We start from the raw sequence: 13417 nt of genomic DNA on the forward strand, positions 1-13417 counted from the left end.
GTAAATAAAGCTTGGCTGAAATCCTAGAATATTTTAAAACCATTTCTTGTTCATGAGAAGACGACTTGGGAGCTCTCCAAGCGCCAAGCCGCCCTCTGCAGACCACCTCCAGCAACCGGCATGCGAGACACAGCTGGGAAGCGGAACCGAGTTCCATAAACCGTCCAATTTCACGCTATGGCGATTGCTGCTCACGGAGTTGAACATATACAAAGACGACCAGACAGACAAGCCAAAAATACCCGATGCAGAGGACGCGGCAGTGAATTCAGAGCTGCTTCTGAATTTCGTGAAGCTGCCTGTGTTTCTGGAAAAGTTCATGTGTTTTGGACTGGTCTACTGCGTGATTGTCTTCCTCAAACAGATAACGGTGGTGCCCTTGCGCTTTGCGCTTCATACGTACCATCTGATCAGGTCGTGCTTCACAAACAGAAACAGCTTGACGCTGCGTTCGGACCGAACCAAGAACGACTTTGTGTCGATGGTGCTCATCCTGTCCAGTCTGGTTCTGCTGCGGAATTTGGACTCCAGCAAGATGTACCACAACATTCGTGCCGGAACCGCTGTGAAACTGTATTTCATGGTGGGAGTTCTTGAAATCGCCGACAAGCTGCTTAGCGCAATCGGCCAAGACATCATCAAGGTAGTATACTTCATTCCGGTCGCCACGTCGCGAAATACGCTCTCCAGGTTCCTTGGGATCAGTGCAGTCAGTGTCTGCTACTTGACCCTGCACTCCTACGTTTTGGCGTACCAGGTGATGGCCCTCAACGTCGCCATCAACTCGTACTCTAACGCGCTTCTCACGCTAATTTTGTCCAACCAGTTTGCTGAGCTGAAAAGCTCCGTTTTCAAGAGATCTGAAAGAGAAGGCCTGTTTCAGGTTTCGTGCGCAGATTTGAACGAAAGGTTTCAGATGTTGGTGATGCTATTTATTATCTCGTCGCGCAACTTGTACCAGCTCTACACAAACACGTCGGCCACCGCTCTATTTGATAACCTGAGACCCAACTCGTGGTACAGCCATGTCACGTTCTCTACCACCCTCAACAACTGGATCGGCTTGCTGATGGGCCCTATGTTCACTGTGATCGGCTCCGAACTGCTCGTGGACTGGCTCAAACACGCCTACATTACCAAGTTCAACAGGATAAAACCTGCCATCTACAACAAGTACACCCGAGTGTTTGCGGGTGACTACGTCAGCAGCTTTCGGTCCAACCTGACAGCGTTGGACGAGTACCCGGAAACGCTGATCAAGAGAACCGGACTGCCTGTGTACACCCTCGCGATCGTGTTCATCAAGATGTGCGTGTATCCGTGGATGAAACGTTTCATATACAACGAGAGCACCGAGTCCTTCAGCTTTATAGGACTGCTTCTGTCCATTCTAATTTTTTCCCTCCTCACAGTTGTTCGCTTGGTCCTATCGCTGGGCCTGCTTCGCTGGTCCAATCGTATACTTCGTGCGAAGCCTGCAAAACAGGACTTTGTCAAAGGCGACCCGAACGTGACCCTCACAGACGTCAAGGGCCAGCGGACGCAGCTCTACGACTCACATGAACAGATGCCGCCTTCTCTTGAAGAAGTGAGGTCGACAAAAAAAGAACGGCTCGATTCCGTTGTCAGATTCGAAATGGTCGATAAGAGAATCTGGTGAAATAGATCGCTGGCCGAATTATTTTTTTGCACACTATTTTTCAATGGAGATCGCGCGCAAGGTCCCGGATTACGGGGCTACAGAAAACGAAAGCCCGCAAGAACAGTCTCCCACGAAATTTGATTATGTTTTTGAGCTCAAACTGATATGGAAGGACAGCATGCCGCTTATCGTCGCGTTTTTTCTGCAATACTTCCTTAGCGTGAGCCCGTTGCTGATTGTTAGCCGTATATCGGCACAGGCATTGGGTGCAGCTACTTTGGCCACAATGTACATGAACATCGCGTACCTGGGTGTTATACAAGGCGCAGTCACAGCTGTGGACTCGTTTGCTCCGCACGCTTTTGGGGCAGGTAACTATGCTATGGTTGGCGAAGTGGTGCAGAAAAATCTCGCTGTGAACACCATTCTGCTGGTTCCGATGGTTGCTCTCTGCTGGTTCAGCGGCACAGTGCTGAGTGCCCTTCAGCCGGATCCGGAGCTGGCATCTCTAGCCCAAACGTACCTGCGGATCGTCACCTTGGGGATCCCGGGTCTCTTGATTTTCGAGGTCGGCAAACGATACTTACAGGCCCAAAACATATTCCATGCCTCCACGTACGTGCTTCTACTAGTATCTCCGCTGAGTTTGGTTTTGACTTATGTGTTCGTGTTTCCTTTTGGCTGGGGATATGTCGGAGCACCGGCGGTGGTGGTTCTGTCGTACTGGTTGATGGCGCTGCTCCTAGTAGCCTACGCGGTCTTTGTTGACGGCAGCAGGTGTTGGGGTGGGTTTAGCTACAGAGCGATGTGCAGCGGCTTGTACGACCAGATATATCTGGCCCTATTCTCACTGGTTTCCGTGGAGGCAGAATATTTCGCGTTCGAAGTCATGGCGCTGGCTGCCGCGTATTTTGGGGAAACGGCCCTGGCCTCGCAGTCCATCTGTGCAGCCGTCGGTTCTCTCATTTTCCAAGTCCCGTTTGCCTTGAGCTGCTCGATTTCCACCAGAGTCGGATCGTTCATTGGGGCCGGCAACCTGGAATTTGCCCGAAAGTCGACCAACATGTGCATCAGGGCCACTGTTGTTTTGGGAATCTGTGTCAGCATGCTTCTATTGATCACGATGAGGCCGATCACTAGGGTATTCACAGACGACTCGGTTGTTGCAGCAGAGTGCTACAAGATACTGCCTGTCCTTTTTTTCACGCAGTGTTACGACATGGTCAACGTGACGTGTCAGGGGCTGCTGAGAAGCCAACGGCGCCAAGATGTTGGCTCGGTCTTTAGTTTGTGTTCATACTACATCTTCGGCTGTCCTCTCGCATACATTCTAGCGTTCAGACTCAATTTGCAGGTGCGTGGTCTGTGGATCGGACTCAGCACGGCTGTGTTGCTGCTCACGTTGGCAGAGGTTGTACTTTTAGCGCGCACGAATTGGCCAAATATTATGGAGCTGGCCAAGCAGGAAGAACACGAGCCACGTTTATAGAGAAAAAATCGAAAACCGATTCTATGCAACCTTAATGCTTTATGTACCCCACGAGGAAATCGTTTGGCAGCTCATATACACCATCATCACCAGTCCAATAACCAGCACCAGGCCATTCGCCAGCTTTGAGCTCCATCTCAGCTCTTCAAAGCTGGTAATATAAAGCAGCGGTGGGTAGACGTAAATCAAAGGAATACACGTGAAACTTCCTATAAGCGACACAAAGCGGTCGAGATCGCTTGAGCCCAGGTATGCGATCGCACACATAGCCAGGACAATAAACACGCGTACCACGTTTTTGAGCCATTTGATGATGAAATCACTTTTGCCAGACATCACGCCCTGGTCGTCCACTGCGTCCTCCGGCATGCTCTGGATCAGCTGGCGCAAATCGCGCGACGTCGCGTCGTAAAGAGGGACGCCAGGAAACAGCTGCTGTGTTTCGCTCCGCATTTTGTTTTCCGAGTCCTTCCTTATTTTATTTCTCCACGTAGCTCTATCTCGGTGGAAAAGGTACGACTCAAAAATTTTGATAGCCGGGAACAGTTGCAAAGGCGTCGACAGCAAGATGGCGAGTGCATAGCATGTCTGAATGATGAGCGTGAGATTGTTCTGCGGGAAGTTCATCAAGATCACCATCTTGACGTCGTCTCCATAACTTAGATACGATATCGTTGACAGAGTCACGAAAATGACGGTCACTACCACCATCACCAAGATAAGCAGTTTCGGGAACTGCTCCGGGTGCTTCATAGACTCCTTGATTGGGATCAACAGCCCTATACCCTCGTACGCAAACACTGCGGTTCCCATAAACAGAGTCCACGTCTTTGGTTGGAAAAGAGACACTTTTGATGAAACGCCGTTGTCCAGTAGGTGTGCCCCCGAACAGGAGTAAATGTAAAGCAATCCCAGCAAAATGAACCCGTCGGCAATCAAAGCAATGAGACCGAGCTTACTGATATTTCTAGTCAGCGAAAGCGGGACGAAAATAGCCAGTTGGACAACCACGAACACGCCGACGCCGTAGTCACACGAAAAGAAGGTATTGACGACCGCCCTGAAATTTTCCGCAACAAACACAACGTAACTGCTCGAAAAGCCAAGCTGGGACAACGCCAGCGACAACAGAATAGAGAACTGGAGCTTTGGTCCAAACAGCTTGAGACCCAGGTCACCGTACCCAGACACCCGCCAGCGCTCGGTACACCAGATTAGGGTCATGAAGCAGTAGTAGGAAATAATGGAGAAGACCACAATCATCACATTGCAGAACAGAAGACCTCCATTCGAGAACGATTTGGGCAGAAACACCACTCCTGTTCCGACAAACGCCTTGAGGAGCAGCAAAAAGGCTTTCTGGTTCGATGTCTTATGGTGCGACGAATAGCTGCGAGCACGAGACCTGGTGGCGATTCTGCCTCTTGTTAGCCTTCTATTGGGGTCCCCCACAGAGATGTTAGACGATCTCGCACGTCGGTCGCTTCTGTGTGTAGGGCCCGGAGAAATGGACGACGCCAGCAACAAGTCGGCTTCATCAGCTGCTTCGTCTCCCTCTTCCAAGTCGCTCGCGTCACTGATGTCACTGATATCGCTCTGCACAAACTCCTGCTCGTCTCCTGTCTCCTCTTCTAAATTTTCACCGGCGAAATGGCCGTATAAAGACAGGAACTCGATGAAATTGCGCGTCACAAAGTTGGCCCTCGGCCGTCTCACACGTCTCCGAGAGTGCTCGCTGACTAGATCTGCAGCAACGGGCGTTTCGCCGTCGGCATCAGAAGCTCTGTGCACAATAAACTCACGACGAAACGCTCCGGGCATTCGCAGCTCTGACGACGTTCCATTCGATTGCAGTGAGCCAGAGCTAGCAACCCTCCGTAAAGGCGTGCCAGAGGCCTTCTGATCGCCCACCCAGTTGTATATGTCTCTAGTAATGTCTCCGCCCTCGCGTTTGAGAGAGTCGAAACGGGTACCAGCTGGCGAGTTCATGTCCCGAACGGGAGAGTGGTTCAAATGTCTCTCCACAATTTCCACCGCCTGTGGTATCGGGGAAGCGCTGCCGCGTACAGACGACCGCTGTTTGTCGGTGTACGTGCTGGCCATCAGGCTTGAAAGCATGCTGGGTCTTCTATTGCGAGGCCCCACACTGCTGATCGGCGTGGTGACCGGGTGCAACTCGCGAAACCCGCCAGTTATCGTGACAGGGTTTGAGACGTTGGTGTCTGGCTCCTCTTGCGACGTCAAGCTGCTGAGCTCTTGTTTTGTATCCTGGGAAATATACTTGGCAGAAAAATTGCCGTCTTCAAAGACTGTAGACGACACCTGGTTCTGGCTCTCATTGGGTCCTAGTTTCGACCCAAGATGTCTGACTTGCTCAGAGAGCCTTACTGACTCCTCGGAGTCGGTGTCTCTGCCTTGCGGAGCCGACTGAATGTTCACGGGTAAGCTCATCGAGTATGATGAAATTAGTTTTCATCAAAAAAAAATTGTACGGCTGTGCTAAATGCTCGACTGTTGTATAAGCTGCTCCAGTTCCGAGTTCTTGTGGAGCGGGAAGGCGAGATTGTGGCGGTGAACAACGTACTCGGAATCAAAGTACTCGATGGCCGACGGGATCTCGTGCGTATGCAGGCCTTTGATTTTGTCAATTTCGTACGACGAGTAGTTGCAACGTCCGCGTCCGACGCTAACGGCGCCTTTGGACCTGTCCCACCTGCCCGTCGCGCTGTCTCTGATTCCAACCCTGATGTCCACACACTCAAGCTGTCCAAACTCTCCTTCAACACCGATAACCCCCACAGGCAGCAGCCCTGCCCGGTTCCGGCGAGTAATGGCCTCGTAGCAGCCGGGATCGATGATCAGAGCACCGGCAGGTTTGAGACCGTGCAAGAGCCAGAATTCCTTGTTTTTGACGGCGTTTCTCGGCTGGCCAATGAACCGCGTGTGCAGCGGGATGTTGTGGTGTTGCAACTGAGAGAACTCTGTTGCATTCGTGATCTGGAACTGCTCGTGCGACTCTGCAGAAATGACCTCCCTCGATTCTCTGAGCTGAGCGTCCGTCTCGCAGATATAGTTGGCGATCCGGATCATGTCATGCGGCCGCTGCGAATTGCAAATCACAGTGGTGACACCCGCGTTGGTGGCCAGGTCAGCGGCAATCAGCTTGGTCTCCATTCCTCCAGTGCCGATGCTGGATCCCGACGATTTAGTGTTCACCTCCAGACTGTTCATGTTCTTCACCAGAACCACTGGCTTTGCGTTCGGGTTCAGACGCGGGTTTTCGGTGTAGAGACAGTCCACGTCGGTGAGCAGGAAAAGGAAGTCCGCGTTGCACATTCCAGCAGTGATGGCAGAAAGCGTATCGTTGTCACCGAATTTGATCTCCTGCGTGGAAACTGTGTCGTTCTCGTTGACAATGGGGACCACGCCCATGTCCAGCAATTCGATCAGGGTGTTCTCGGCGTTTCTAAACTGAGAAAAATCGGTAATGTCGTTTCTGGTGAGCAAGATCTGAGCAGTCTTTTGGTTCCGGTAGCTGAACATGCTGTCCCACAAGGCTTGCAGCTTTCCCTGACCCAATGCGGCAAGAGCCTGCACGGCAGACAAACGCTTTGGCTTCCTGTCGAGGCCCATGCGATGAAGTCCTATAGCGATGGCCCCGGACGAAACCAGCACGATACGGTGGCCCTGTCGTCTAAGGGCAACCAGCGTCTCCACAATCGTCGACACATTAGCGATCCGTGGCTCATGGGTCACTTCGTCGACAATCGACGAGGACCCGACCTTCACCACGATGGTGAACTTCTTATGATCAGTCATAGTGGAAAAAAGAGATTTGGAAAAATCTACGCCACATCCGTGCACCAAACTCTTCCCAGATCCGCAGCGAGACACCGTCTGTTAGTCTCCTCCAGAGAGGTCCTGAACGGACATTGCGTCCGTGGTCTGTGTTTCCAGCATGTCTGCGAGAAACTCTTCGTTTGTTGCTGTGGCCAACCGGCTGGCTTCCGGCAAACTGACGCCCTTGTTGACGTCCTTGTCCTTGTCCATGGTGAACGGCTGCCGGCACATTGGACACAAGCCTTTGGCGGTCTCTGTCTCTAGCCACTTCCAGATGCAGTGCATGTGAAAAGCGTGTTGACATTCGCCAATGACTGGATGTTAGCGAGATACGGGACTTTTTGTACTTACCTAGTGGGCAATCGTCTCCTGGGTATTTGCAAGTTGTGCACGTCCCATCAAAGGATACACGGCAGATACCGCAAACCTCGTCCTCGGGGATGTCCCAGTGCCACGAATATATGGCGTAGCAGCTGTTAAGTTTGATTTGCATGCTCTGCCTTGGAATTGTTCTATTCAAGATCAGATAAAATAAATAAACGTCGCGTCTCCGAGTCGCTGTGCGGCGTAAAAAAATTTATCAGTCCAAATTATTCTTTTCTCAGCATGTCCAAGAGGTGGATCGATAAAAAGACGGCACAGAGCTATGCGCTCTTGCACCGTGCGCACGAGGATCCGCTTTACTACAACGAGGAGGCTGGGGAGCGTGTGCTTGTGCCGATTGAGAAGAGGAAGAGAAATGCGAGAGAGCGGCTGGAGACGAAGCAGGACCTCCAAAAAGAGCTGGATTCACAAATTGCCCAAGGAGAAATTAGGAAAAATGAGGGAGAGGCCGCCCTGTATGGGATCACGTACGACGACTCTCAGTACGACTATATGCAGCATTTGAAGCCTATTGGCGAGGACAAGACGGGAATCTTCATAGCTAGAGAGGACAAACCAAAGAAGGTGGAGCTGCCCGCAGAGCTCCTGCCCTCCAAGGAGACAGTCAAATACGATTACCAGCGTCAGCAGAACATCCAGGACGACATCGCTGGATTCAAGCCTGATATGAATCCTGATCTTCGGGAAGTGCTGGAGGCTTTGGAGGACGAGGCATACATAGATCCCGACCAGGACGAGGATAATGTGGACGTTTTTGGCACGCTCCTGGGCGGAAAGCCCGAAGTTGTGAAGGACTCGGAGTACGAGGAGGAGGATGAGTGGGATATGGACAACTATGAGGACGAGTACGGCGACTACGACTCGAACGGCGAGGGAGAAAACTTCGACTGGGAAAAAGATTTCAGTCGGTTCAAAAAAGCGCAGAGTCGCAGCAAAGTGGCCAACGATTGGGACAGTGAAGACGAGTTTGACGGCGAAGACGAGGACGAAGACGAAGTCGGCAGTCTGCCGGATCTTGGGGCCACCACGATGAGGAGCAAGAGCTCGAAGAAAAAAGAGAGACGTCGTAAAGGTGCTAAGACAGATACCTCGTCGTATTCCATGTCGTCGTCTGCTCTGTGCCGGACAGAGCAGATGACGATTATTGATGACAAATTCGACGTGATGAAGGAGCGGTACGAACAGGAGGAGGAGGAAGAGTACGAGCCATTTGCATTTGAAAATGAGCGTCAAGATCTGGCTGCGTTGGTGGACGATTTCCTGGATAATTACACACTGGAAAAAGGTGGCAGGAGAATAGTGAAGAAGGACCAAGAGCTCGAGAAAATACAGCGCGCAGCCGACAGCGTGTCTCGGAGCAAGCTTGCTCTTCGCCGCAAGAAAGGCAGCAGCGGAGGCGATACGTCTGCGTTCAAAGGTTTGGCTGATGATATGAAGAAGCTGCGTATGTAATCTGGGGAAGGTAGTGCGAAGATCTTGTAAAAAAATTTAATCAGTGTCTAAAAATTTATTTTAGTAGACATGGCTAGAAAGACTAGGACAGTGGCCGAGGAGATAGCCAAGGAGCTTTCGAAGCCAGTATTCAAGGATGTGGATATTGAAAATGAGCCAGATAGCTCCTCGGAAGGAAGTGATGAGGAGGTGTCGCGCGAACACTACGTTCAGAACCGCAGCAGGTTAAGAGGAGTCGAACTGGGCGAGAACTACCGGGGAAAGAAGGTGAGTCGCGGTGACCTGTACGATGGTGACGAAGCGCAAAGCGAGGGCAGTGAATCTGAGGAGGCAGAGTCCAACGATTCTGATATTCTAGCAGATGTGACTGATAGTGAGAATGAAGAGGATACCCATAATAGTGACGAAAGCGAGGCAAGTGAGGAGGGCGAGGGCGACCAGGAGAGTGAAAACGACGACTCAGACGCATCGTCAGTCGCTGATTCATACAAACGGGAGAGGTTATCGCAGCTGCTGGCTGAAGAGAAAAAGCAAATCATTTCGAGGCTATCTGCCACCGCCAAGAGCGACGCTATCAAGGGATACGCTATTCTGAGCCAGCATCGAATATTCGATCTGATTTTAGACAGTCGAATCAAATTGCAAAAGGCCATTGTGTCTGCCAATCAACTACCGCTGAACACAGAGATATACGACTCGCTATCCAAGAAGGAAAAGAAAGAGGTTGAAAAAGTGCAGGACAAGGTCCTTGAGCTATTAGGAAAGACAATCAGTGTGCGGAGAAGATTATATGCCAAAGACAAGATTGAGGCTCCCGCTGCCAGCACCAACAAGAGATCTTTGGCCTCTCTGTACGAAGAGACTAACGAATTTGATTCTGTCTTGGAACCGTTCAAAAAGAATGTGTTGGTGAAGTGGTCTGCAAAAGTGCAAGCTGCATCTGGCTCGTCTGCTCTTCAATCCGGCAAGTTCCAGACCATCAACCAAGACGCATACTCTCAAGTGCAAAGCAACCTTCAGGACATGGAGAGACTGGTGAAGAGAACGAAGCTGAATCGCCGCGGGGTGACTCCGCTGGGCATGGAAAAGGACCAAGAGCCGATTTTATTCGACGACGACGATTTCTACAGAGTCTTGCTGAACGACATGGTGGATAAGAAGATCTCTGACAAAGCGGCTTCGTCTGCTGCGATTGTGACGATGAGCTCGAATAGAATACACAAGAACTATGACCGCAGGGCTACAAAGGGCCGCAAATTAAAATACACCGTGCAGGAGCCGTTGCAACAGTTTGAGGTTCCCAAGAAGAGCGGGTGGGCATGGAACGACGACCAAATCGATGAGTTCTTTGCGTCATTGCTTGGTAGGAAAATAGACATGGGAGAAGAGGCCGAGGAAAACGAGCCGGAGGAGGGCGAGGCTATACTGAAGTCCGACCTCAAACTGTTTGGATAAATAAATTGAAAAATAAATCGAATACTTTAATTTATCAATTTATCGCTCTTTGCAATTACATGCGCAATTCTTGCGAGCCATTGAATGACAACCCCGCCGTCTTCACCGTACTCACTAGCGGATTTAGTACATGATGTACCGTTGACTAATGAGGAGATTGCGCCCGAGCCTGGCCAGATTTCTGCGGTTGAGACGTACGATCTCAATTTGTATGTTGGTACGAGTCAAGGAGAGCTGATCCACATGTTTTGGATCGACGACGATACCGGATACATGGCGGTGTCGAGACAGCAGTTCAGCAGTAAGAACAAGCCCATAGATAAAATTCTGCTTCTTCCCCAGGTAGCGAAGGTGCTCGTACTCAGTGGAGGAACCGTCCAAGCGTATATTCTTCCAGAACTGTCCCCGGCCAACATAGGAAAAATCAAGGATGTCAATGACATGTGCATAGATCTGGACGACAGGAAGCTGGACGCTAAAGAGGAAAACTACGTTGGAAGCGTGAGTAATATAGACTGGCATGTGTATACCGATGTCACGGTTTTCACCGGCAAGAGCATCCGATTGGTCCGCATATTTGACGATAGCATCAAGCTGGCCAAAGATTTCAGCTATCCAGGTACCATGCGAGGTGTCAGACGGTCCAACTATGTTGCCGTTGGCTCACAGACGAGCTACGATTTGATTGATCTACTTCAAGGACAGAAAATTCCTCTTTTTCCCTCGCCCGAGTACCGTCCACAAATACTGGCCCTTGGAACGAACGAGTTCCTCATGGCCTGCGGGTCGTCTGACGGCCCTGCAATGGGAATGGTGGTCAATATCTCCGGAGAAATCTCCAGAGGCACATTCACCTGGCCGGAGTACCCCAGCTCTCTGGAAGTCGATTATCCGTACCTGATTGGTGCTTTTGGCAAGTCTCTCAAGATCTACTCGCTTCACGATCAACAGCTTGTGCAGACGCTCGATTTTGAGTCTGAGGTGGAGGTCACGAGTGTCAGTCATCTTTTCAAATCCGATGACGATGGTCTCAAGTCATTACTGGAACGGACGCCGATAATATATCAGTCCACAGCAGAAGAGGTGCAGAAAATTGCAGAGGAATCTGATCAGCACTACGGCACCATGTCGACCACTCTGGTATACGATAGAGATGGAAAAAATATCCGATTGATTAAGCTTCAAGCCAAGCCTTTGCGTCTGTTTCAGGTGTACCAGGCTGCCGGAAAGGACAATTGTTTGGAAGTGTTTGACGAGATACTGGATGAATACAGAAACCCAGACGTGTGCAACGAAGTCGAGAAACTGTTTATTCTGCATCTGCTGGCTCTTTTTGGCCTCAAGTACGAGATTTTCGACCAGTGCTACGATATATGGGCCAGCAATGTCGACAAGCTTGACCCGCGTCTGCTGCTGTATGCGTTGGGAATCCCAAAAAGCGAGATATTTGGGTCGGTTTGGATTTTCAGAGGACTGGCAGACGAGCTCGAAGACATTAGGAACAAGTACAGCGCCAGCGCTCGGGCCGAGGAGTTTCTTCATTTGTACTTGTCCACCTGTATTCTAGCGGCGAAAGACCGCGATCTCTTGAAAACCATCGAATTCAACCTGGCCAGACGGAATTTGGAGTCGCCTGAATTTCTGACACAGTTGAATAACATCAAGTACAGCAAGAACGAAATTATTGAGATGCTGCTTGAGACAAAAAATTACTACTATCTTGCAAGGTTCTATGAGAAGCTTGAAGACAAAAGCCAGACGCTCTATTACTGGAGAAAACTAGTCGAGGGCGAACTCATAGACCCCAGGTTCAAGGTAGATGACCCCTTGGAATATGTGGTTCAATATCTGCTCACTTGCGACGAGCCATTGATCGAGACGCACGGCCAATGGCTGCTCGAAAAATACCCTGAATACGGGCTCCAGCTATTTATGCACCCCAAGCTGAAAGACCATACCTTCAAGGACGTCAAGATATTGCAGATGTTGTCGGAACAGCACAGAAGAACGTATTTGCACTATATGGTGACGGCCAAGGGAGAAAAGCAATTCACGGGAGACCTCATTTTGTCACTGCTCAAAGAACTCATAGAAATGAACGGTATGCAACAAATCGTCGAAAAATATGCATCACTGCCGGTTCCGAAACTTCAATTTTACGAGTTCTTGGAGCTGGAGTCGGCTAGGGAACACTCCCGTGCAATTGAATTGCATGATCAAGTTTACCACTATTTGCTGCAGATAAGCAAAGACACCATATCGATATTGGATCGCAAAAATGTAGCCGAGCAGTGTCTTGAAGTAGTGGGGGCTCATGAAGGCCTTTATCCACTTTTGGAGGCAGCCATATACTACAAACAGGCACAGCATGAAAAAGTGGTGGCAGAGTTTCTGAAACTGGAGGATTACGAAGCATGTGAGAATTTTGCTCGCACATTAAAACTCCCAGCAGACTCGCTAACCGACAGCCGCGGGAGTCCACCATCCACGGCATCGTCCATCTCTAGGACAGATTCTTTGCAGATGCTACTCTTCGAAAAGTATTTGCAATTGGAACGCCCGGAGTTGATCGAGCGATTCCTGAATAACAACAATGTATTTCAGGACGTTGACGACGAGGCCAACATTGCAGCTAAGATGGACAAATTTGTCAGTTTGCTCAACAGGATCCCAGACACTTTCCCCATCTGTAAATTGGACTCGTTTCTGGTAACCAACCTGATCAGCTTCCAGGACCAAGTGGACGAAACAACGCTCTACAAAAACCTGAGCCGCGCATTATATACGAACTTGAAGGGACTGAAGAATTAGAACCGCGATCTATCTGACGGACAAAAGAGAAGACCCACGTTGCCGTGCTGCCACGGGTTCTCGAAAAAATACATTTACTAAAAAATTAGGCGATGTAGTCGATACGAGGTTCGAACTCGTGACCTTCCCCGTGTGAAGGGGACGTCGTAACCACTAGACCAAACGACTTACTCACGTCCTGTTTGGTCACATGGCGGTACATACCGTTTGTAGAGAATAGTCTAAGGAATGTAGTTGAACACACTAGCGCCAGCGCATGCCACAATGCACCGGCTTGTTGCGGAATGGGCCTATAAAGGGTTTATCCACAGCACAGGCAGGAAAAACAGTGGGCGCAAAAAAAT

General features: G+C 50.2%; 7 protein-coding genes across 7 annotated transcripts; 5 read left to right on the forward strand and 2 right to left on the reverse strand.

Moving 5' to 3' along the window:
- Window positions 1-52: 52 nt before the first annotated feature.
- On the forward strand, window positions 53-1660 carry KL911_004661 (uncharacterized protein; the record flags this gene model as incomplete). Its single annotated transcript, XM_043199977.1, has 1 exon — window positions 53-1660. The coding sequence occupies one exon, from the start codon at window positions 53-55 to the stop codon at window positions 1658-1660; it is 1608 nt and encodes a 535-aa protein (XP_043052563.1).
- Window positions 1661-1703: 43 nt separating this feature from the next.
- On the forward strand, window positions 1704-3131 carry KL911_004662 (uncharacterized protein; the record flags this gene model as incomplete). The annotated part of the gene is made up of 1 exon (XM_043199978.1): window positions 1704-3131. One exon carries the CDS (start codon window positions 1704-1706, stop codon window positions 3129-3131), a length of 1428 nt encoding a protein of 475 aa, XP_043052564.1.
- A 39-nt stretch (window positions 3132-3170) lies between these two features.
- KL911_004663 (uncharacterized protein) lies at window positions 3171-5582 on the reverse strand (the record flags this gene model as incomplete). The annotated part of the gene is made up of 1 exon (XM_043199979.1): window positions 3171-5582. The coding sequence occupies one exon, from the start codon at window positions 5580-5582 to the stop codon at window positions 3171-3173; it is 2412 nt and encodes an 803-aa protein (XP_043052565.1).
- A 48-nt stretch (window positions 5583-5630) lies between these two features.
- Window positions 5631-7464, reverse strand: KL911_004664 (uncharacterized protein; the record flags this gene model as incomplete). The annotated part of the gene is made up of 2 exons (XM_043199980.1): window positions 5631-7001; window positions 7063-7464. The coding sequence occupies 2 exons, from the start codon at window positions 7462-7464 to the stop codon at window positions 5631-5633; spliced, it is 1773 nt and encodes a 590-aa protein (XP_043052566.1).
- Window positions 7465-7577: 113 nt separating this feature from the next.
- KL911_004665 (uncharacterized protein) lies at window positions 7578-8807 on the forward strand (the record flags this gene model as incomplete). The annotated part of the gene is made up of 1 exon (XM_043199981.1): window positions 7578-8807. One exon carries the CDS (start codon window positions 7578-7580, stop codon window positions 8805-8807), a length of 1230 nt encoding a protein of 409 aa, XP_043052567.1.
- A 69-nt stretch (window positions 8808-8876) lies between these two features.
- Window positions 8877-10262, forward strand: KL911_004666 (uncharacterized protein; the record flags this gene model as incomplete). The annotated part of the gene is made up of 1 exon (XM_043199982.1): window positions 8877-10262. One exon carries the CDS (start codon window positions 8877-8879, stop codon window positions 10260-10262), a length of 1386 nt encoding a protein of 461 aa, XP_043052568.1.
- An 84-nt stretch (window positions 10263-10346) lies between these two features.
- Window positions 10347-13073, forward strand: KL911_004667 (uncharacterized protein; the record flags this gene model as incomplete). Its single annotated transcript, XM_043199983.1, has 1 exon — window positions 10347-13073. The coding sequence occupies one exon, from the start codon at window positions 10347-10349 to the stop codon at window positions 13071-13073; it is 2727 nt and encodes a 908-aa protein (XP_043052569.1).
- Window positions 13074-13417: the final 344 nt, after the last annotated feature.

This window comes from Ogataea haglerorum, assembly GCF_019207285.1.
Source record: "Ogataea haglerorum isolate 81-453-3 chromosome Unknown 81-453-3_NODE_15_length_226208_cov_100.181872, whole genome shotgun sequence".
Lineage (NCBI taxonomy): Eukaryota > Fungi > Ascomycota > Pichiomycetes > Pichiales > Pichiaceae > Ogataea > Ogataea haglerorum.